General features: G+C 32.9%; 1 protein-coding gene across 1 annotated transcript; it reads right to left on the reverse strand.

The window, feature by feature from the left end:
- Positions 1–409: 409 nt before the first annotated feature.
- Positions 410–18,785, reverse strand: LOC114326849 (serine--tRNA ligase, cytoplasmic). Its single transcript, XM_028275307.2, has 5 exons — positions 18,329–18,785; positions 11,638–11,854; positions 7,573–7,733; positions 5,107–5,379; positions 410–995 (listed from the first exon to the last, which is right to left on the reverse strand). The coding sequence occupies exons 1-5, from the start codon at positions 18,647–18,649 to the stop codon at positions 468–470; spliced, it is 1,500 nt and encodes a 499-aa protein (XP_028131108.1). The 5' UTR covers positions 18,650–18,785; the 3' UTR covers positions 410–467.
- Positions 18,786–22,104: the final 3,319 nt, after the last annotated feature.

Here is a 22,104-nt window from a genome sequence, read left to right on the forward strand (position 1 = left end):
GAAGATGGTGGCACCGCCTTATGGCAAACGAAAACTCATAATTCACACATGTGCATCACCGTACTGAGCAGATAGTCAAGCATGATGCACACGGGTGCATCACCGTACCGACGGGGTTAATGACTTATTTGCGCGCTGATACATACATATCTTGAAAGATTAGCAACGAACTACAGACTGTCTGTGTGCGCATGCGCCCGGCATTATAAAATTTCACTCTCGATCGTAAAGAAGTATAACTTCAAAAAATTAAATTGAAAAATAAATGTTGTCAACAAAAAGTTGTGAAATAGTGTTTTTTGGTCAGGGACTGTATGGCCCCCATATACAAGTAAAAATATGCACTGACTACGACAGACATTAAACAACTTTATAGATAGTCGGAACAGTAATAAATAAAACTATCCAATAGTTCATAATTTATTTATTAGCGTGTATATAAATGCAATTTAAACGTGGTGATAAATCTACTTTTCCGCGCCTTTTTTCATGCCATCTTTTTGTTTTTTCACCTTCTTAGAATCCTTTTCTAAATCAATTGGAGCGGGTTTCACAAATGGAATCTCGTCTTGGTAATCTTCTGGCATGAAAGGCTTTAAGGCCGTGGGAACTCTTACCCCCGTTTCCGTTTGATAGTTCTCTAAAATTGCGCAGATTACTCTGGTCGTAGCGCACATAGTTGCGTTTAACATGTGAACGTAATCAGTTACAGCATTCATCTTCTTGGTTTGACCGTAACGCACTTGTAACCTTCTAGCTTGGTATTCCAAACAGTTGCTGCACGATACTAATTCTCTAAAGGCTCCTGATCCTGGAAACCATGCTTCTAAATCCAGTTTTTTAGCCGCGGCATGATTTAATGCTCCTGAAACGATGTTTACAATTCTGAAAGGGATTTCCAATGATTTGTAAAAGTTTTCTGCATTTTCAATCATTTCGTCCATCATTTCCCATGACTTATTATCAAATGGTGAAGTTAAACAAAACTGTTCTACCTAAAAGAATAAAATAAACCAATTATTATTACATTAAACTTAATCTCAATAATAAGAATAGGCAGAAAGTAATTTTAGACATCTTACAGAATACGTAGGAAGATAGCGAATGTTTAATTTGGAAAATATCACCACGGACATGGTGTTAATTTTTTTCGAATCTTGGAAAAACTAATAAATATTTTTGACAAATTTAAACGCAGAATGAAATATTACATCATTACCGAGGGTAGAAAGTCCCTCAGAATAAACAGAAGGTTTCTTGAACGAGATGTATGAAATTAAAAGTCACACTCGATTTTCTCCCCTCTTTCTTTTTCACCCCTGTAACTTATTAGAATAAACATTATACAAGTTTTCACGGACTTTCTACCCTCGGTAGTGATGTAATCGTTCATTATACATACCTTTAAATTTTTCAAAATTACCTATTTTAAAGAACATTAAAAATTGTTCTCGCTATATTAGGTACCATTTTATTCATTGATTTGATGTATTACGGGATGTCCCCATTTTTACAAAAAATTAACAAAAATAAAGTTTCCCAACCATAACACGAATACTAAACTAAGGGCCGGTTGTTCGAACGCTAATCAACAATGATCATTATTAAATATTTAATTACTGTCACCAAAACTGTCAATGTCAACTTTGTTTGGGTCACTGAAAACATAATTAATTACAATTATGAGATTTATTATTAATTATGTTAATAATTATTGTTATATTAATTGATTATAGTCTCAGAATTGTAATTAATTATGTTTTAACAATTGACATTGACAGTAATTAATTATTTGATAATGATCATTGTTGATTAGCGTTCGAACAACCGGCCCTAAGTATTAAATAATTATTAAATATTGTTAAACAAATGATTATAATTTAAGTAAATTAAATTTCCTGAAAATATTATTGAAAAGAAAATCTCTGACAATTTAAATGAAATGAAATGAAGACTCCAAGGTAAAGGTCATTCATCTTCGATTCCTAACATACTCAGTCAAGCAGTGCTTAAATCTTACAGATCTTATATCCAACAGATCATAAGATTGACTAATTTCCCAGTATCTGAATCCTGTTAATAGGAGAGAATTTGCCATAGTTTGTGTGATAGTGTTTTAAATAAAATACGAGCATGTCTCTAAGAATTCTAGTGCTACATCTAAAGTTGATAAGACTTAATAGAACAGTCAGTGCTATGGTCCAGTAGTATATAGAGAAAAATTAAATTACATTTAGTTCTGTAGTCTTCTAAGGAACTGATATTTAGCCTTGAACTCAGTTCCACCAAAGACAAGTTTATTTAGTCTATAAGCACAAATTTTTTCAAGGGTTAAAATAGTATGGTGTAAATATGGTTAAAATAGTATGGTGACCATACTATGGAAGCATAAGACAAGATGCTACGGACAAAAGTAAGATATAAAATTCCATATGTGGGTACGGAAAGATCTCGAGAGTTTCTTTTGATAAAATCTAGATTACGGTATGCTTTATTTGACAAATCGTTAATGTGTGGGATAAATGAGAAGGAACTGTCAAATAACACCCCCAAATCTTTTATTTCAGTCACTATTGATAGAAGGCTTGTATTAATGTGATAGTCAAACACAACATTATTTTTAGATTTGCTAAAGGATATAACACAACACTTATCTTTATTCAACTGGATTTATCTTTATTCAATTGGAAAGAGACCAATAATTGTATAGAGAAGTCAAGTCTTTTTGGATCCTTAGACAATCAGACAGATTTGAAACTTTGAAATATTAGTCCAAGAGGCAGCGCTGAAAAATCTCTTTGAATTTACTAAAGCTAGATTTTTCACAGTTGATTACTGTGATTGTGTAGAGAAACATACTGCGGTCGGTCAAACAAAACGTAGAACAGGGGGTACTGAGAGGATATCAAATTTGCTTTACTACGAAAGTAATTAAATCCATTTACTAAATCACATCTGAAAATCAGTACACACATTCTAAATTAAATATAAATAAAAGTTATTATAGTCGGTCAGCTGTATGACGGGACAGAGCCGGTCGGTCTGCCCTAGTGAATGTACAGGGTTATTCACTATATTTTGACCCCCTTGTAAACTGCTTTATTTACAGAATTAGAAAAAAATGTAAAATACAAAAGTTATTCTATTTTTAAATTATGATTTATTGACATATTTATTTTACTAGTGACGTCATCCATTTGGGCGTGATGACGTAATCGACTATTTTTTAAATGGGAATAGGGGTTGAGTGCTAGCTAATTTGAAAGGTTATTCAATTCCCTATTCAGTAATCTAAACATTAACCTGATAATTATACAGGGTGTCCAAATTTTTTTTAATTAATTGTTTAATTAATATTTCAAATTTTTTTTGGACACCCTGTATAATGATCTTAATGTTTATAGTACTGTATAGATAATTGAATAACTTTTCAAATGAGCTAGCACACGACCCCTATTCTCATTTAAAAAATAGTCGATTACGTCATCACGCCCAGATGGATGACGTCACTAGTACGATATATATGTCAAAAAATCATAATTAAAAAATCGAATAATTTTTCTATTTTACATTTTTTCTAATTCTGTAAATAAAGCAGTTTACAAGTGGGTCAAAATATAGTGAATAACCCTGTACATTCATTGGGGCCGACCGACCGGCTCTGTCCCGTCATACAGCTGACCGACTATAATAACTTCTATTTATATTCAATTCAGAATGTGTGTACTGATTTTCAGCCTTAGTAAATGGATTGAATTACCTTCGTAGGAAAGCAAATTTGATACCCTCTCAGTAACCCCTGTTCTACGTTTCGCTTGACCGACCGCAGTATGTTTCTCTACACAATCACAGTAATTAACTATGAAAACTTTAGCTTTAGTAAATTCAAAGAGATTTTTCAGCGCTGCCTCTCCGTCTATATAGCTTAAGGTCATCGGCAAATAGCAGAAACTGACAAACTTTTATTACCTGGGAAATATCATTAATAAACACGTTAAAGAGAAGAAGACCCACATGTGAGCCTTGTGGGACCCCTGAACTGACCAAGAAAGGAATCGAAAGTAAACCCTTTATAAAAACAAACTGAACTCTTTCATCCAGATAACTACTCAACCATTAAACAATCCACTCAGGAAAACCAATACATCTTGATTAAAAGATGAGTAAAGAATGGATGTTACGTGCTGTCAGTTCTTTTCTATGGAATGGAAGCTTGGACACTGAAAAAGATCGATACAAGGAAAATAGAAGCATTCGAGATGTGGATGTACCGCAGGATACTGAGAATATCGTGGACAGAGAGAGTGACAAACATGGAAGTGTTGCGAAGGATGCAGAAAGAAAAAGAACTTGCGCTTACTATTAAAAAGCGCAAGCTGCAATACTTGGGACATATAATGAGGGGACAAAAGTACCAGCTACTACTATTAATTATTCAGGGAAAAATAATAGGTAAAAGATCCATTGGCAGAAGAAAACATTCATGGTTGAAGAATTTAAGAGATTGGTACAAGTGCAGCAACTGCCAATTATTTAGATCTACGGTATCAAAAATACGCATAGCCTTGATGATAGCCAAACTTCGGAACGAGGACGGCACCTGAAGAAGAAGAAGAAAGAATGGATTACTGTGTGAAAGGCCTTCTAGAAGTCAGTATAAATGGAGTCCATTTGGTACCTATCTTCGAAAGCCCTGACAATGTAATCATGATACAAAACAAGGTTTGTAGATGTAGATTTACTCTGCCTAAATCCATGTTGCTCATTAATCAAGAGATTTCAGAACCATTTATGTTTTCCATGTTTAATAAATTCATTATTAACATTATATCACATACTCTTTTCGGATTTATGATAATGACATGGCAACACTTCCAACACCAATATTCTGTCATACCTCATTTGTAGCTATCTTCACACGGACATATTCCGTACCACATCCATAATTTTACAAAAGGGCTTTTCAATGCTTCTCATTTGTTTCGAGCTTCTGTCATATGTCGTATAATGCGTGAATAATATTAATATACGACATATGACAGAAGCTCGAAACAAATGAGAAGCGTTGAAAAGCCCTAAGTATCACATACACATACACCATCTTACCTTTTCAAATTGATGAACTCTAAAAATGCCTCTGGTATCGCGACCATGGGATCCAACTTCTTGCCTAAAACATGTTGAATAGCCACAATATTTAATTGGTAGCATATTTTCAGCTATCCACTCGTCTCTGTGGAAAGCAGCAATTGGTTGTTCCGATGTTGCTATTAGATACTTTTCTTCAATTTCTTTTTCTTCTGATTTTTCGCTGCCTTTTCCTACTACCTTGTACAGTTCTTCATCAAACTGAGAGAGCTGGGCAACTTCTTGCATGATCTATAAATGTAAATTAAACAAATAAATAAAAGACTAACAACAACCTAATATATTTGAAAGAATGATCGTAGGAGAAATAAATGGACAATACAAAAGCAAGATGACACTTGGAAAATTCGAAGAAACGATGAATTCAACTAACTAATGGGCATGCTATAAAATGAGGCGCTCAGAGCAACAGTGGCTTAACCCCAAAAACGAAGTTTTGAAATAAATGTAATCTTTGCATTCGCATTTCAATTATGATTATGGGATGGCGCTACAAATTATGTAGCACCATTTAACCAAATATAGAGCTAGGTTGTGTAGACCCTTATTAATCCGAAGATTGAATGTTGCTGCTTTTATTGATATATTAATCTAAATATGTTCAATTTGTGGCTTAGGACAATGTTACTGTGAGCGCCTCAAATAGACTGATATCAAGGCTTATCCCGAAGAAGGCAGAAGAAGGCTTATAACAGAAAAAGGCAGAAGGAAGTAGAAAAGGAGAAACAGGAGTGTGACAGGGCAATTCCCTGTCAACCACACTATTAACATAACAGTAGAAGGAACAGTCAAGGCCAACGGAATTCAAGGAAATATAGCCCACTCCTCAACACAAATAGTAGATGACAGTTAGATGACATGATAGTTCCTATGGGAAGAGATAAGGAATAATTAATCTTCTGGTATAGAGAAGATACAAGACGAGAGAAATCAAGCTAGAAAACTACACTTTTAAAGATTTACAATCAGACCAGTAGTTGTCTGGTGTGCCAGACAGTGCCTCACAGATAAAGATGAAGAAAGATTAAGAATATTTGAGACCATATTCCTCAAAACAATTATGGGCCTGATAAGAATGGAAAAACAGAGAAAATAAGAAAAAGGAGCCATGAAATAAGAGACATAATGAAGGGAAAAGATATCGTTAGATTTATTAAAGTGCAAAGACCGAGATGGCTGGGACATATAGGGAGGAGGAAAAACTACATATTGCTTAAGGTCACCAGATAGAAGCCAGAAACTGAAAGACCAAGGGAAAGACCTAGAGAGAGATGGGAAGCCCAGGTCATGAAAACGAAACATACCAAAATCCTGAAAGTGATTAACTTTGGAGGGACCTATGCACAGAAAATAAGTGGAAGAAAACTGTAACAAAAACCAAATCATACAACAGGACTTTGACAATACACAAGTGGAGTGATTTACCCATAGACATAATAAGAGCTCTGTGAATAGAGGTGTAACGCCAATATCAAGAACGTCATTGGCCAATATACATTTTGAGTGGTCTAGCCACCTTTGGCTGTCACATGCGCTGGATCTCTCAGTAAAAAGAGATAGATATACCACCAATCAACTGCCCACGTGTTACTCTATTTTGCTTAGTATGCCTTGTCTATTCTTATTATGTCTATGGATTCACCACAATCAGAGAATCAAAGTAAGAGCAGCAATCACTCAAATCAGGTACATGTATAATAATACATATAATATAATAAAAAGCATATCATTGAATTTCTACAGTTATATTTAAAGAAATCGGCTAGGAGACATTCTATTGAACGGCACCAGACTGAAGTAACCATATCACTCACTGGCGCGTGAGCGGCACCTGACTGAAATAACCATATCGCATGCTGGCAAGTGATCGGCAGCAAATGGGTTAATTAGACAAAACTTGTTTTAATGCACAGGATAATATCAAGTACTGTTGAAATGGGAGCAAAAATTTTATTCCAAAAATTAATATCGAAAATAAAATAGTAAATTTAAATTTAACAAGACTTGTTAACACGTTTACAGACAGAACCTCATTTTCATTGATGTAATGTGACACAACGTCCATAGACGTCATTTTTAAAATAACGGGTTGTGACAAAAAATAGTCGGTAGATGTCCATTGCATCTACAGATACATAAGAAATGTGACCATGGTTGTCATCCACATGTTTACAAAAAATGTTAAAAAAGCTATTGTTTCCATAAACTATAAAGGCTAAAAGAAATTCAGTAATTTCCCTATTCTACTTTGCAAATATCATAGTGTCACAACACTTGCTTATACATTTGATGCACTATCCGTCAACGAGTTATAAATACTTAGTATCTGTGTTACCATAGTCGTGGTATCAAAACTTGAGATACTTTTCGATTGACAACCAAATATTTACACTGTAAACTATTAATATTGATATAAAGAATTACCTCTTTTCTCATGAAAAAAGGTGTATATAATGGTTTATACCCTTTTTTATGTAATACTCGTAAAGCTAATTGGATTATTGCTTGTTCTAAGAAGACAGCTGGACCGGTTAAATAATATCCTCTTCCTCCAGAAACAACTGCTCCTCGTTCTCCATCCATACCTTAAAATATTGACAACTGTTAAATGTGGCACAGTATTTTGGCCATGATGCGCAAAAATTTTAAAAATAAGCATAAAAATTTACCAAGAGCAATTGAATTTGAAGTAATAATTGCTTCTTCTTCTTCTTTGAGTGATGTCTGTCAACCATAGGTTGGATATCAGCATCACTCTTTTTACTCTATCTACTGCTACTCTGAAGAGTTCTATTGAACTGCATTTAAACCAGTTCCTTAACTTCTTCAACCATGACACTCTTTTTCTTCCTATACTCCTTCCTCCTCTTATCTTTCTCTCTATTACCAATCTTAGCATTTCATATCACTGCCCCCTCTTTATGTGTCCCAGATATTGTAACTTTCTCATTTTTATTGTGTTTATTATTTCATATTCTTTGGCCATCTCCCAGAATACTTACGTGTTTAATTTCTTCTGTGTCCATGCTATTTTAAGTATCCTTTTGTAGCCCCACATTTCAAATAACTGTAACTTACTTATAGACTAAGAGCCGCTATAGGTGAAATTTCTTAATCATTTTAGGCACGACGGGACCCTATAACTTAAATAGTAGAACCTAAAAGAAAACGTTTGAGCACTGTGCCGTCACTTTTCAGTGGCACATGCATCTACAGTGGCGCATCAAACTTTCCACTTATGGACGGGATACATAAATTAAAAAATACCCTCCCTCATTACCAGAATTAAATTTTTTTCATTTTTTTAAGTTCTATGTGATTAAGACATAAGATTCATCGTAATTCTAACCCATCACCCCCTTCTCCCTGCCCCCACCATCAAAAACTTTATTTTTCGATTTTATTTTTTTCTGGTGGGATGCAATCAATTTTAAAATTTCAAAAAATTCACACACATAGTTAAGGCTTTTATAAAACACGTCTATTTTTTATGGACCTGTAGGTTGAGTGTACATAACCTCAAATAATTTTAAAAAAATTTTTTTTGGAAAAAAGTATATAACTTTTTTTGGGGATAGCTGCAGATCTAATTTGTTCTTAGTCTTGTGTATTTTATCAAACACTATATTTCTAATTTTTTTCAGAATTTTCTGTAACGCTGGTCACCTTCAAAAATCCAAAAAACTGTTTTTTAAGGGGGTTTTGGGGGGTTTGAAAGTGTTTTTCTGATTTTTAAATATTCTAAAGGACTCAGTTACTTCAAGTTACATATAACCTATAAAAACAAAATTGATTTGATATATTATGAAGTCTATTAAATAGGGAAAATCCCCCAAAAAAACAGTTTTTCGGATTTGAAGGTGGGGAGCCATACGGAAAAATCTGAAAAAAATTAAAAATATAGTGTTTGATAAAGCACACAAGATTAAGAAAAAATTAGAGCTGCAGCTATTCCTCAAAAAAAGTTATACGCTTTTTTGAAAAAAAAAATTTCTTTTAATTTTTTGAGGTTATGTACACTCTACCTACGGGTCTATAAAAAATAAGCATATTTTATAAAAGCCTCAGCTATTCGTGTGAATTTTTTGAAATTTTAAAATTGATTGCATCCCACCAAAAAAAATAAAAACGAAAAATGAAGTTTTTGATGGTGGGGGCAGGGGGAAGGGGGTGGTGGGTTAAAATTACGCTGAATCCTATGTGTTAATCACATATAACTTAAAAAAATAAAAAAAGTTTAATTCTGTTAGTAAGGGAGGGTAACTTTTAATTTATTTATCCTGTCCATAAGTGGAAAGTTTGATGCGCCACTGTCGACGCATGTGCCACTGAAAAGTGACGGCACAGTGTTCAAACGTTTTCTTTTAGGTTCTACTATTTAAGTTATAGGGTCCCATCGTGCCTAAAATGATTAAGAAATTTCACCTATAGCGGCTCTTAGTCTATTATTAGACCAGTAAGGATCTGTGAAAAAACGTCTATTTTTGGATGTGAAAGGTGGCATTCGGATTTTTGCAGATGAAGTTAGGTGACACCTTCAGTAATAATAATTGACTTATGCTCCTTCTCAAATATGCCAGGAACATTAATAAAAAATTAAAATATTTAAAAATTTCGAAAAACGTCGATTTTTTCCGCTTTCTTTGCGTATAACTTTAAAACGATTCGTTTTGGAACAAAGTCGTACAGAAATAAAATAAAGATAATTGAATTGTGTATGATATACGACTGGTCAAAAATGTCTTAACGTATTACCTTTTCTGCAATATAGCAATAAATACAAAATAAGGAGGCAAATATGCCTGTTGTTATTCAATGTTTTTAACCACTTTGGTGGCACTTAGAACCTTAGTAATTCGCTTAGGAAATTCTTTGTAACATACTTAAACTGTGTACCAAATTTCATTAAAATCGACCTAATAGATTTTGCAAAATAATTTGCAAAAATCTTTCTGAACAAAAAGTAGACCATTTAGAAGTTGTCTAATTTTTTTACATATAAAGAGGTGCTCTACCTATCTAATACACTTTACAGAATTAAAATCGGATTATTTAAGGGGCCTCAGCAATGCTTTAACTTATAAACAATTTTTTGGCTTATAAACAAATAGCTTTGTTTAATAATAAACAGATTAATTTTTAGCAATGCAAATAATTAAAACCGGTATAATTTGACTTAAACTTTCAAATGCTGTCAGCAGAATTGCTATTTTATTTTTTAATCAAGTTACTCGCGTTCAAAAATTGCAATTTTTCGAATTTTTGAAAGTTCCACTGCGTTTATCTCGAAAACTATGCATCCTACGAAAAAACTTGTAAGAACATTTTTTGCTTAGAATTACCCAAGAAATACAAAAAAATGCTTTATTTTGCGAAAAATCGATGTTATGTAATTCCTCAAGTTCTTTGTTTATGACAATCTTATCGACATTCGGATCAACTGTTACCCAAAAAAATCGTGTTCTACGGGTCAAAAAATACATAAAAATCTTGGGTAAGTCCACCTAAATAAAGGAGCCCATTGCACCTCCTCCTGGCCACAGGACTAATTTGTTTATAAGCCAAAAAATTGTTTATAGCTTTAAAAGATTGCTGAGGCTGCTTAAACAATCCGATTTCAATTCTGTAAAGTGCATTAGATAGGTGGAGTGCTTTTTTATATGTAAAAAAAATTGACAAATCATTGTATGTTCTAGTTTTTATTGTGCAAGATTTTAAAAAATTTTAATTTTTTAAAAAAAGTTTAGATTGCAAAATTATTATTCAAAATCTAGTAAGTCAATTTTAATGAAATTTGGTGTACGGTTTTAGCACATTACAAAAATTTTCTAAGCGAATTAGGAAGGTTCCAAGTGTAACCTAAGTGATGGAAAATCATTGAATAAGGACAGGCTTGTTTTGCCCCTTATTTTATATTTATTGCTATTTTGCAGCAAGGGTGATAAACTAAGACATTTTTAACCAATCGCATCTGATAGAAAATTTAATTATCTTTGTTTTATTCCTATACAACTTTGTTCCAAAATGAATTGTTTTAAAGTTATAAGCAAAAAAAGTAGAAAAAAAAAAAGAAATTTTTTGAAATTTTTAAATATTTTATTTTTTTTTATTAATGTTCCGGGCATATTTGAGAAGGAGCATAAATCAATTATTATTAACGAAGTTATCACCTAACTTTATCCGCAAAAATCTGAATGCCACCTCTCACATCCACCTAAAAACAGATCCTTAATGGTCTATATATGTGTGTTCTTGTTTCAGTGTCCAGCTTTTAAATCCATATTGTAGTATCGAAAAATCTCAGTTCTAGTCTAAGGTCTTTTTTGAGGAGATTAACTATTTGATTAAGCAAGCATAATCATAAAAAATATGACTTAATACAAATCACTGACTTTATTATGCCAGTGTTTTTACATTTGGGGATTTTTTTAGGATACATAGGAATATTTATATGGATTAGGTAGTTGCATACTATAATTACATACTTACCATCAATCATGACTATCAAATCAACATGTGAATATTTCTTTCGGCTTTCACAATCTCCAAATGTTCTCTCGACTTTGTTGTTATCTTCATTGTCATCTACTGGAACTGACTCATGTAAATGATTTCCTACTTCTTTCAGTGCACTATTCCTTTCAATTTCTACTCGTAATAATGCTTCTTCGTTTGATTGTATAGCTTCATCTATTAATGTTCTTATCTAAAAGTAATAGCAAAAATGATTTCTGAAATAAATCTATGTTTGGTCTGTACTTTTGTATGGTGCAGAAGTGTGGACATTACAAGTATCAATCATGAACAGAACTAAAGCATTGGAAATGTGGATTCATAGACAGATGCTGAAGATACCTTGGACTGCAAGAAAAACTGATGAGGAAGTACCACAGAGGGTTAACAAAGAGAGAGAACTGCTAAAGACTGTTAAACACTGGAAAATGTCTTATCTGGGACATATAGTAAGTGGAAATGAACAAACTTCAAAATGAATCACTGAGTATTTCGTTCTCTGACTATAGGACATATTTTCAATTCAGTTTATTGATGTCAATATACAAAGTATTTACATAAGTCAAAGTCTGTTAAAATGCATCATTGAAATACATTGGCAAGCTAACACTTAATAAGTAAAATCTATAAAATTTTATCACCTAGTCTAAATACTTAACACAAAGTTAGAATATTAGCATAAAAACACAAGAGTACACAGAACATTTAAGAGAGCTGTAGGACTATCATAACAGGGTAGCCCCGAGATATTCCTCCTGAGAATAGTAAGCACCCACCAAAAGAAGTTCTTTGATTTTTATTTTGTATGTATCTAAGGGCAGTTCTCGAATTATTAGGGGTAATTTATTAAAGAAGTGTATAGCCAGACATGATGGGCCATCTGTGCACCTCTCCAACCTACGAAACTTTGGGGCAAGATTCCCTCTAAAGCGTGTGTTAATATTATGAATCTGTTCATGAGTCTGGAATTTATGCATATTGCATTTTACATATATAAGATTATCATATATATACTGGCAAGGTAATGTTAATATTTTCCAATCTATAAAAACTTGTCTGCAATCGGCTCTATATGGCAAGCCTGCGACAATGCGAATGGCCCTTCTCTGCAGTCTGAATACATCCTTCGCTCCTGCACTATGGCCCCATGCGAGAATAGCATAGGAGATATGTGAGTGACACAAAGAAAAATATGCCTGCTTTAGTATGGAAGCGGAAACACAGGATGAAAGTCCACGAAACAAAAATGTATTTGATGATAGCTTTGCCACTAAAGAGGTGGTATGAGCATCCCATATTAGACCAGGGTCCAGCAAAACACCAAGAAATTTAGCACAGGATGCATTGTCCAGTTCATCAGGAATATTTCTAGTTGAAAAAAGTAAGGACTGTGTTTTGGTTGTATTGAGAAACAGCCTATTAGAATGGAACCATTGTTCTGCCTCCGACACTGAACCCCACGAACTCCCCACTGCTGTTACTAAATCCTTACTGCAGGATGAGATTGTTGTGTCATCTGCAAAGAGAGTGAAATGCGCAGTTTGACATGAAAGTGGTAAATCATTGATGTATATCAAGAATAATAAGGGACCCAACACAGAGCCCTGAGGAACTCCTATGCGCAAGCATCCTCTCTCCGATTCAACACCTGCAAATCTCACCCTCTGGCAGCGGTCCCTCAAATAATTTTTTATCAATTGTATACTGGAGATTGAGAAGTTATATTTACTCAATTTAGCAGTAAGGATTTCGTGGGACACACAATCGAAGGCTTTACTTAGGTCGCAAAAGTTGGAAGACACATAGTTACCTTGTTCAAAAGCATCTTGGATGTATGTTACAAGATTCAAAATACCCTGAACAGTCTTCAAACCCTTTCTGAAGCCAAATTGAGATTCAACGAAGAGCCCGTTAGACTCAAAGAAACTTGCTATTTTTCCAGCAAGACATTTTTCAAATATCTTCGAGAATATAGGTAACAGAGAGATAGGTCTGTAATTAGACATTTGATCTGTCTCTCCCTTTTTAAAAACCGGAATGACCACCGCAGTTTTCAAAACTTCAGGAAAAACCCCCTCAGCTATACATAAGTTTATGAGCTTAGTCAGAGGACATATTATTAGATCTTTTATCCCTTTGATTAAGCTGACAGTTAAATTAAATGGGTCCTTACTTTTTTTATTTTTGAGAGAGTTCACAATATCTCTTACCTCATTAAAAGATACTGGTTGGAATTCAAACATATGTTCAGCATAAGGTGGTGCATAGTTGAGTGGGTCATTGTGGGGTGCAGGAGTACGGCTATGCAGCTCAGAGGCAATGTTTAAAAAATAATGATTAAATTGATCAGGTGTTATATTAGAATTAGTTTCAGTTTTTGTGATGCCTCTATACTCATTAATGATATTCCACATTGTTTTAATCGGGTTATGAGAGTTTGAAATTAGTTGGTCATTGGTAGCTTTCTTTGCTGCTTTTATTGCCTTCCGATATTTATTTTTAATATTTTTTATGTATTCCTGTAGGTAATTTGGTGCATCAAGCTGTTTATTAAGTTCTATAAAAAATTGAATATTATCACGCATTGTTCTCAAGCTATCATTAAACCAACTCACCACACCCGCCTGACCCTTTCTTTTAGAGTAAGACTTTTCCGGGAAACAGGTCAAGAATGCATTGGAAATGATGCGAACAAAATAGGAAAACTTATTATTCGCATTCATATTAGTGTCCTTAATAAAGTCCCATGAAATGTCCTCTATCATAGAGAAGAACAAGCATCTTCCTCTCTCAGTGATGGGTCTAAAAAACACTTTTCGAGGATCAGAAGATTGCTCTCCTCCCATTAAGGTAAATTCCAGGTATATACCTCTATGGTCAGATATACCAGGATCAACAACTTGTAGCTGAAGGTCCTGTGGATCCAAATTGGAAAAAACATTATCGAGACAGTTTTTCTGTCAACTGATCCTTAGAATAGAATAGAAATATGCTTTATTGTCATGAAAAATTGTACAATTTTATCGACAAAGCTTACAAAAAGTCAAGAAAACAAAACAATAACAATTCAATTTACTAAAATTACATAAATCATCAGTATAAATTAAAAAAATAATAATAATGAAGTTAAACAGAAAGAATAAATTGCAAAATTTAAAAATTTAAATAAAGTGCAAATTGCATAGTCTACCTAGTAATTAAGTTTAAAAGTTAAGCTGCTACATATGACACCCAGATATAGATAAAAAATAGTAATAAAAATACTACTTGTGCAAAGGGTACTGTAATTTCTTAGTTATTGATTAAGAAAATCTTCTACTGCATAATATGGTCTTTCAGATAGGTAGGCTTTTGTCAGTTTACGGAATTTAGGGAAAGATGCTGCCGATTTAAGTTGTAGGATGGTTGTAAAGTTTTTTTTGCGGAATATAATATAGATTTCTTTACTAACTCAGATGACGGGGTCGGTAAATAGACGTCAAAGGTAGAATTTCTCGTGAAGTAGTCATGATTAGGTCTTGGTGGAAAGACATGTAGATGTTTACGAATTAAGCAAACAGTTTCTAAAATATACAGGAAGGGTTAAAATTCCGTGATTTTTGAAGTAACTTCTGCAATGTGTTGTTCTTCTGAGGCCAAACAGATATCTTATTGCTCTTTTTTGTAATTTAAAAATAACATTGAATTGGGCAGCTGTACCAGAACCCCAAAAAAGGAAGACCATAACGAAAATGTGAATCGAATAAAGAAAAATATGTTATTTTGGAAGATGCTAAATTGAGTTCATTCGAAAACAGATCTTATAGCATAGCAAGCTGAAGATAGTTTCTTCCTTAACAAATCGATATGGAGGGATCATTTAAGGTTATTGTCTAAAAAAATGAATGTGTGTGTACTTTGTATGCACGTAAGAAGTTATACTTCTATTATATGATTTCTTAAAAATAAATATACTTTAAACAGTTTGTTTTATTTTTTTTTAAACACCAAACTAATTTTGTGCTTACCGCTTTCAAAAAAATAAAAAAAAGTATAGGATTGCACTGTATTCGAACTCAAGACCTCACGATCTCTGGCCGAATGCTATACCAAATACTCTACGAGGACTGTGTCTGTATCAGTTCGGACGTACCTACTTAATAACAATTCACGGTAACAAACAGACAAGGTGAATAAATATACAATAAAATGTTTTAATAATACTCATCTTACTCCTGAGGAAGACAAATCCAAAGACAAAAATTATAATAAATATATTTACTACAAACACTAATATATTCTTTTCACACCTTTTGTTGCACTGATATATTTATACATAACTAGAACGATTTAGCAACCAAACGCCATACTGTCTGTGTGCGCAGTATTATGAAATTTTACTCTCAATCGCGCCTAAAGAAGTATAACTTCAAAAATACCAAGAAATTTTATAGAATCAACGGTACTGATCTAGCTGTTATTAAGAGGTAAGGGTTGAAGAGCTCCTTTTATAAGATAATGCTACTGTTTTATCTACGTTAAACGAGAGTAAATTAGAATCAGACCAGGTTTTTATTGTAAGTAGATCAGAAGTTATAGTAGCATGAAGAGTTGCAATATTTGAGTTGCTCCAAGTGATACTGGTATCATCAGCAAAAAGAAAGATTTTTCCATCGATTTTTAAACTAGTGATAAAAAGATAAGGAAAAGTAGAGGACCCAATACTGAACCTTGAGGTACCCCATATACAATGTTTCCTATCATTCAAGTAATATTGGAACCAGTTTAAAGAAATACCTCAAATTCCATAAAAATTTAGTTTTTTTTTTTTATCAAAATGTTGTGATTTACACAATCAAAAGCTTTGGTGTAGTCACAAAAAACGGTGGCAGTGTGAAGATTATTGTTCAGTGCTTGATAAACCTCATTTAGTACAGAAAACATAGCATCAGTGGTGCATTTATTATTTAAAAAGCTGAACTGACTTTGTGATAAAATGTTTTCAACGAGAAAGGACATAATCCAAGCTTTTGAGTCTCTCAATAATTTTGAAGAGTACAGGTAGTAGTGCAATAGGTCTATAATTGCAAGTATTAAGATATTTCACCACCCTTATGAAGAGGAATAATGATGGCAGTCTTTAGGCACTCAATAAATTTGCCTTTCTCAAAAGAATCATTAATCAGTGAAATGAGGACTTCCAACACATTTTCTGGGAGATTAGAAAAAATTTTTATCCATAGACCATCAGTACTACAGAAAGATTTGCTTTTGATACTATTGATTGTTTGGATCAGTTCAGATTTATCGACTGGTTTTATAAAGAATGAATTCAAGACCTTTCTTGAATTAGGGAGATAGGACTTGTAGCAAAATAGTTGATGGCGTAATATTTTTACTCACATTAACAAAGTGTTCATTTAGATTTTCAGGGTCTGGAAGAGAAAATGTTTGAGCAGTGTGGGTTTAACCATAACCCTTTAACGGTCACAACACTTTTTACACGCATTCTGATTAAATATGTAACCACATACTTATGGATAACAGTAAATTGGACAATTCAGGTGGCTATTTATGTAGCCACAAAGAGTTAAAGGGTTGAAGGCAAAATAGAGGGCTGTAGAAGTGTAGACAATAAACATGTTTCTTGGTTAAAAAACATTATTCCAAGTTGCAGAAGATTGAGAAGCCTTTTCACTGATGATGGCCAACATTAGATAATTCTGATAAGGCATGTAAAGAAGAAGACTCTTTTAAAAGGAAAATGTTTGATTGTTTCATATGATTTTACAATAATATGCTTAGTTTGTGTTTAGACTAAAAATTTTGAATATACTTTTCCTGATTAGCTACGTTTTATTGCAATTGTTGGTATAGTTAGCCTACTAGATCTCAACCAAATCATTTTTAAGGGGGGGGGGGGGGTATGGTGTTTTTCGAAGCTATGGTACAATTATTTTATTTTTAAATTAAATAAACATATTAAGTACAATTCAAAGAATATTTAGAAAAAAATTTAATCCAATATTGAAAATTAAGCCATTGGTGACAAATTTTGACAGGCAGCTCACAAAAAAATGGATTATGTGGTGGACATCAGAACTCGTCACTAGATCATACGAAACAAAAAATTCAAAAAGATTTAATTATCTTATGAGTTTTACGAGGTCACAACGTCGAGTTTCTTTATTTTTAATGATTTTTGAATTTTTGGCATCACTCAGAAAACAAAAAATTGAATTTTTTTGTAAAAATTTTGTGAAAATTAACAGATTTATTATTGTTGAACAAAAAATAAGCAAAAAAAGAAAAATATCTCAACGTTGTTACCTCATGAAATATCTCAAGAAAATATGTGCGAAATATCAGGTAGATCGGCTGAGTAGTTTTTCAGTTACAATGTCCACCACATTTAAAGAAGTAGTTTTGAGAAAAATACGTTTAAAGTTTTGACAACTGCATCTTCATCTTATTTGTCTGTCAAATCGTAAAGTGATGCACACCGAAATATGTTTTTAAAAAAATTTAAATATTTCAAACCATACAACCCCCCTTAAGGAGTCGAGTCATTAATGATAAATAACTAAAATAATATATTACTCTATAACAGTTAATTGCTATAACTGGACAACCGTGATATAAGAAAGTCTACAAGATTCATATAAATAATACTAGGATGCCTACTTACCTTTTTTATCTGATTTACAGTAAGGGGCTTCATGCCTTCTAGGTCTAAGTTTTCAAAACTAGCAATTATATTTTCCGGTAAACTTTCGGTAGGGCTTCCTTGGTCTTCCTTTTTCTTCATTTTTTCACCAATTGCTTTGCTGCAAAGGTTCTTTAATTTATTCCAGGTGTCGGCCTTATGTCTAAGACTTCTCCATGTGGTATCTTTTTCTATTACTGTGTCTACTAATGCAACATCTTTAAATCGCCTTTTTTGATTGTCCTTTATTAATTCGGGATTACCACCCTTATCCTTTCTAAAGAGATCTAAGTCCAATACCATTTTTCTTACACTATTTTACACACCGCAAAACAAAAGGGTTATAATTTATAATAATATACTGCAATACTCTGCAGTAATTGCAAAAGACTTTCGGTTGTGCCCACAGTAACATGTACTGTGGGTTGTGCCATGTCAAATGATGTGTGCTGTCTGTCACTGTCAGTATGTCACCTATCCAAATGAAGTTAGCTACGTTTCCATCTTAAGATAAAAAATCATAGGCGTGTACACTTAAAATAATTAAAGGGCTTGAATAATAATTTGGTAATTTGAATAATAAGGTGGTCTTCAATTACAAAATATCTTAAAAAATAAACATTGTCTAGGCAAAAAACACACCTTGAATATAACTGGTAACTGATATAATTGATTAAAAGCTAAAATGTCAATCGCAAAACTTTTTCCAAATTTTGTTTCTTCCACTTCCTAACATTACATTTTACTTTTATTTGAGTTGTGCTAAAAAATATTTGGGTATGTAAATAAAAATTAGGCACCTCCAACAGAATTACGTAGATGAGTATTTGACAATAACCCAATTAAAATTTCAAAAACTTTATTATTTAGTTTATAACTTGCATATTTTAATATGGTACATTACATTTGAAATGGAATATATTGTAATAGCGTATAACTGAGTAAATTTGGGACTAATAAAATTATAATTTTAAACTTCTAACTTGCCACTATCTCTTTTTCTTATTTTTTGAATTAGGACGCTTATCAATACCTTATTGATATCTTTGTTTAGAGCCGCATTGGACAGAGACAGATTTACCAGTGTAGTCGCTAATCTCCACTAAAGGAGACAGCATCTCAAGAAGTAACTGCCTTAACTACTATGCTCTGTTTTTAAACCAGGAGGAGTAATTCAAATTTACCGCACAGTAATGTTTGTTTGTAATTGGTGGAACCTAAGGCAAGTTTACTCTACCGTTATGAAATTTTGACACTAAATGGCATTTATGAAATTTTGACACTAGTGACATTTCATAGGTTAATTAAGTTATGTTTTTTTTGTGTAACAGCAAGTTTTTGTGTTTTCTGCGTTATACCTTTAATTTTTAGTCTGCTTTTATATAAAGAATAATTTTTTTTATAACTCTTTAGTGACATATTAGTTGTATATTATAATATTTATGGATTACCATCAAAGGCCGATATATTCAACCAAAAAAGAAGATGTATTTGGTGATTTTTCTAGTGACTTTCTTGGGTGTGAATCTGTCTTTTTCGTTTACTCCTCCTGGTTTAAGAACAAAGCATATAGTATAACGCCACCTGATACTTTTTGGATGCTTTTACAATCATGAATGAATGAATACAGATACAAATTGTATCTCATACAAAAAAAAAACATACAACTTTCTCATTGTATGACACATGAGACACTGACATGAGACATAATTTTGAAACAAAAACTTGAAAAAGTGTCCCAAATTTACACCGTTTTACGCTATGCAAAAGTGATAACAAAATTATTGAAAAAGACCACTTCACACAATTTTGCAATTTACAACAAATAGTTCATTATCTTCATGCAAGAACTGGCTAATTCGTTTTGAGATTCCTGAAATCGACAAAAAATGAATTCCTTGCATATTCAAAACGGTTTTAAGGTTCTAACAGTGTATTTAAACATAAGTAATAAAATTAATAGCCATGGTACTTCTTCTTCTTGTAGCACTACAACTTGGGGTGGGTCTTGGCTGACTGAACAACTCGCTTCCATCTCGAACGGTCCTAAATGATAGTTGAGTCAGTTATTTTATCGCATAACGTTTTTGTTTTCAACTTTTAAGCATTTTTGATACTGGATTATTAAATTGTGAGGTATTCTAGTACTAAAAGGTACTCTTACTTTAAGTCGGTAGGACACACCGTTTTCTGGAAAAATCGATTTGAAAGTTTTTAGTTTAGGGAATTTGAAAAAAAAAATTGAAAAAAAATTAAAAAAAAAACGATGTATTTTACCATCTTAAAGCAAGAGTAACTTTTAGTACTCGAATATCTCATAATTGAATAATCTAGTGTCAAAAATACTTAAAAATTAAACACAATAAAGTTATGCTCTAAAATAACTGTTGACCTACCCAAAACGGACGACTATGACCGGTACTAGAAATTCTCCATTAATGAAATCGATTAATCTATGAAATATAAATAAATGTACCAGTTTTCATCTTTCTAAATAGTTTTTTTTTTAATCTTTTTTTTTTGAAATTCAAAGAACGAAAAATTTTCAAATCGATTTTTCTAGAAAACGGTGTATCTTATCGACTTAAAGTAAGAGTACCTTTTAGTACTAGAATACCTTACAATTTAATAATTCAGAGTCAAAAATGCTTAAAAATTAAAGACAAAAAAGTTAGGCGATAAAATAACTGTTGCCCTACCCAAAACGGACGCCTATGACCGACACTAGAAATTCTCAATAGATTGAATCGATTCATTTCTGGAAAGTTAATACGCATACCAATTTTCGTTTTTCTAAATAGAAGCGTTCTGGAGGTATTTAAGAAAAACTAATTACATGACGCCATCTTCAAAGAGCTCTAGCTCCCTTAAGAAGCATTTTCGGACTAGGTGATTTGGATTAAATTGTCTTAAAATTATCGGAGGAATCTCCTGTCTTCGTTTGTCGGTAGAGTTTCTGGACACCCTGTATATTATTTCGTTAACGTCCTAAGGGCCTTCTCCCTATCAGGGCTTCCTCCCAGATTAACTTGGTATGGATGCTATTAGGTAGCTATGACATGATACCACGTGATATCATAACACATGATGATACATTTTTCTTCGGATCGGATGTTAGTGATCACATTTTCTATTAACTCTCAGATACGCCGTTTTCCTTTTCTTGATGGTTTCGAAAAGTTGGCGTTCTTTATGGATTCTTTTGAGGACATCTACTCTGATTCTAGCCATTTATAAGTTTATTGAAGACAGCCGTGATCCAGTTTATTTCTTCTTACTCCAAGAGTTTTAGAAATTCAGCTTTGATATTATAATATCTTTTTAATAATAATCTTTTTATAATAATATATTATTATAGTATCTTTAGGATACGGCGATAAAGCCACATTTCGAAAGCTTCTAATCTGTTCATACCTCGTTTTGAGTGTCCAGCCCTCTATGCCATATAGCAGCACTGACCACACGTAGCATTTAGTAAACCTTAGTCTCAGTGTAAGGTCGAACTCTTAACAGATCAGTATCCTGCTGAATTTTAGGAAAATTTGTCGAAAAATCAATGCTCAATGCGAAATTTTACTATCCTGTCCGATGCCCAGCCTTCAAAAAGCCACGTTCTCAGGAAGATACATTTTTGCGGTAAAGTTTGTTTAGCAGTAAATGGTTGACTTCAATTAGTGCGGTCGTAAATATTATTAAATTTATCTGACTTGGCTCATTGTTAAGACCGGTCCGGAGCGATAAGCAAACGAGGTAGACAG

The sequence above is a fragment of the Diabrotica virgifera genome, chromosome 3 (assembly GCF_917563875.1).
Source record: "Diabrotica virgifera virgifera chromosome 3, PGI_DIABVI_V3a".
Taxonomy (NCBI): Eukaryota; Metazoa; Arthropoda; class Insecta; order Coleoptera; family Chrysomelidae; genus Diabrotica; species Diabrotica virgifera.

Bases quoted from the DNA above. Each gene is read 5' to 3' on its own strand.
- LOC114326849 (XM_028275307.2), bottom strand. From the start codon at position 18,649: ATGGTATTGGACTTAGATCTCTTTAGAAAGGATAAGGGTGGTAATCCC. The intron at 5,380-7,572 runs GTAATTCTTTAT...TTACATTTATAG, and splicing joins CTTTTTTCATGAGAAAAGAG to ATCATGCAAGAAGTTGCCCA. The intron at 996-5,106 runs GTAAGATGGTGT...TTATTCTTTTAG, and splicing joins GAGTTCATCAATTTGAAAAG to GTAGAACAGTTTTGTTTAAC.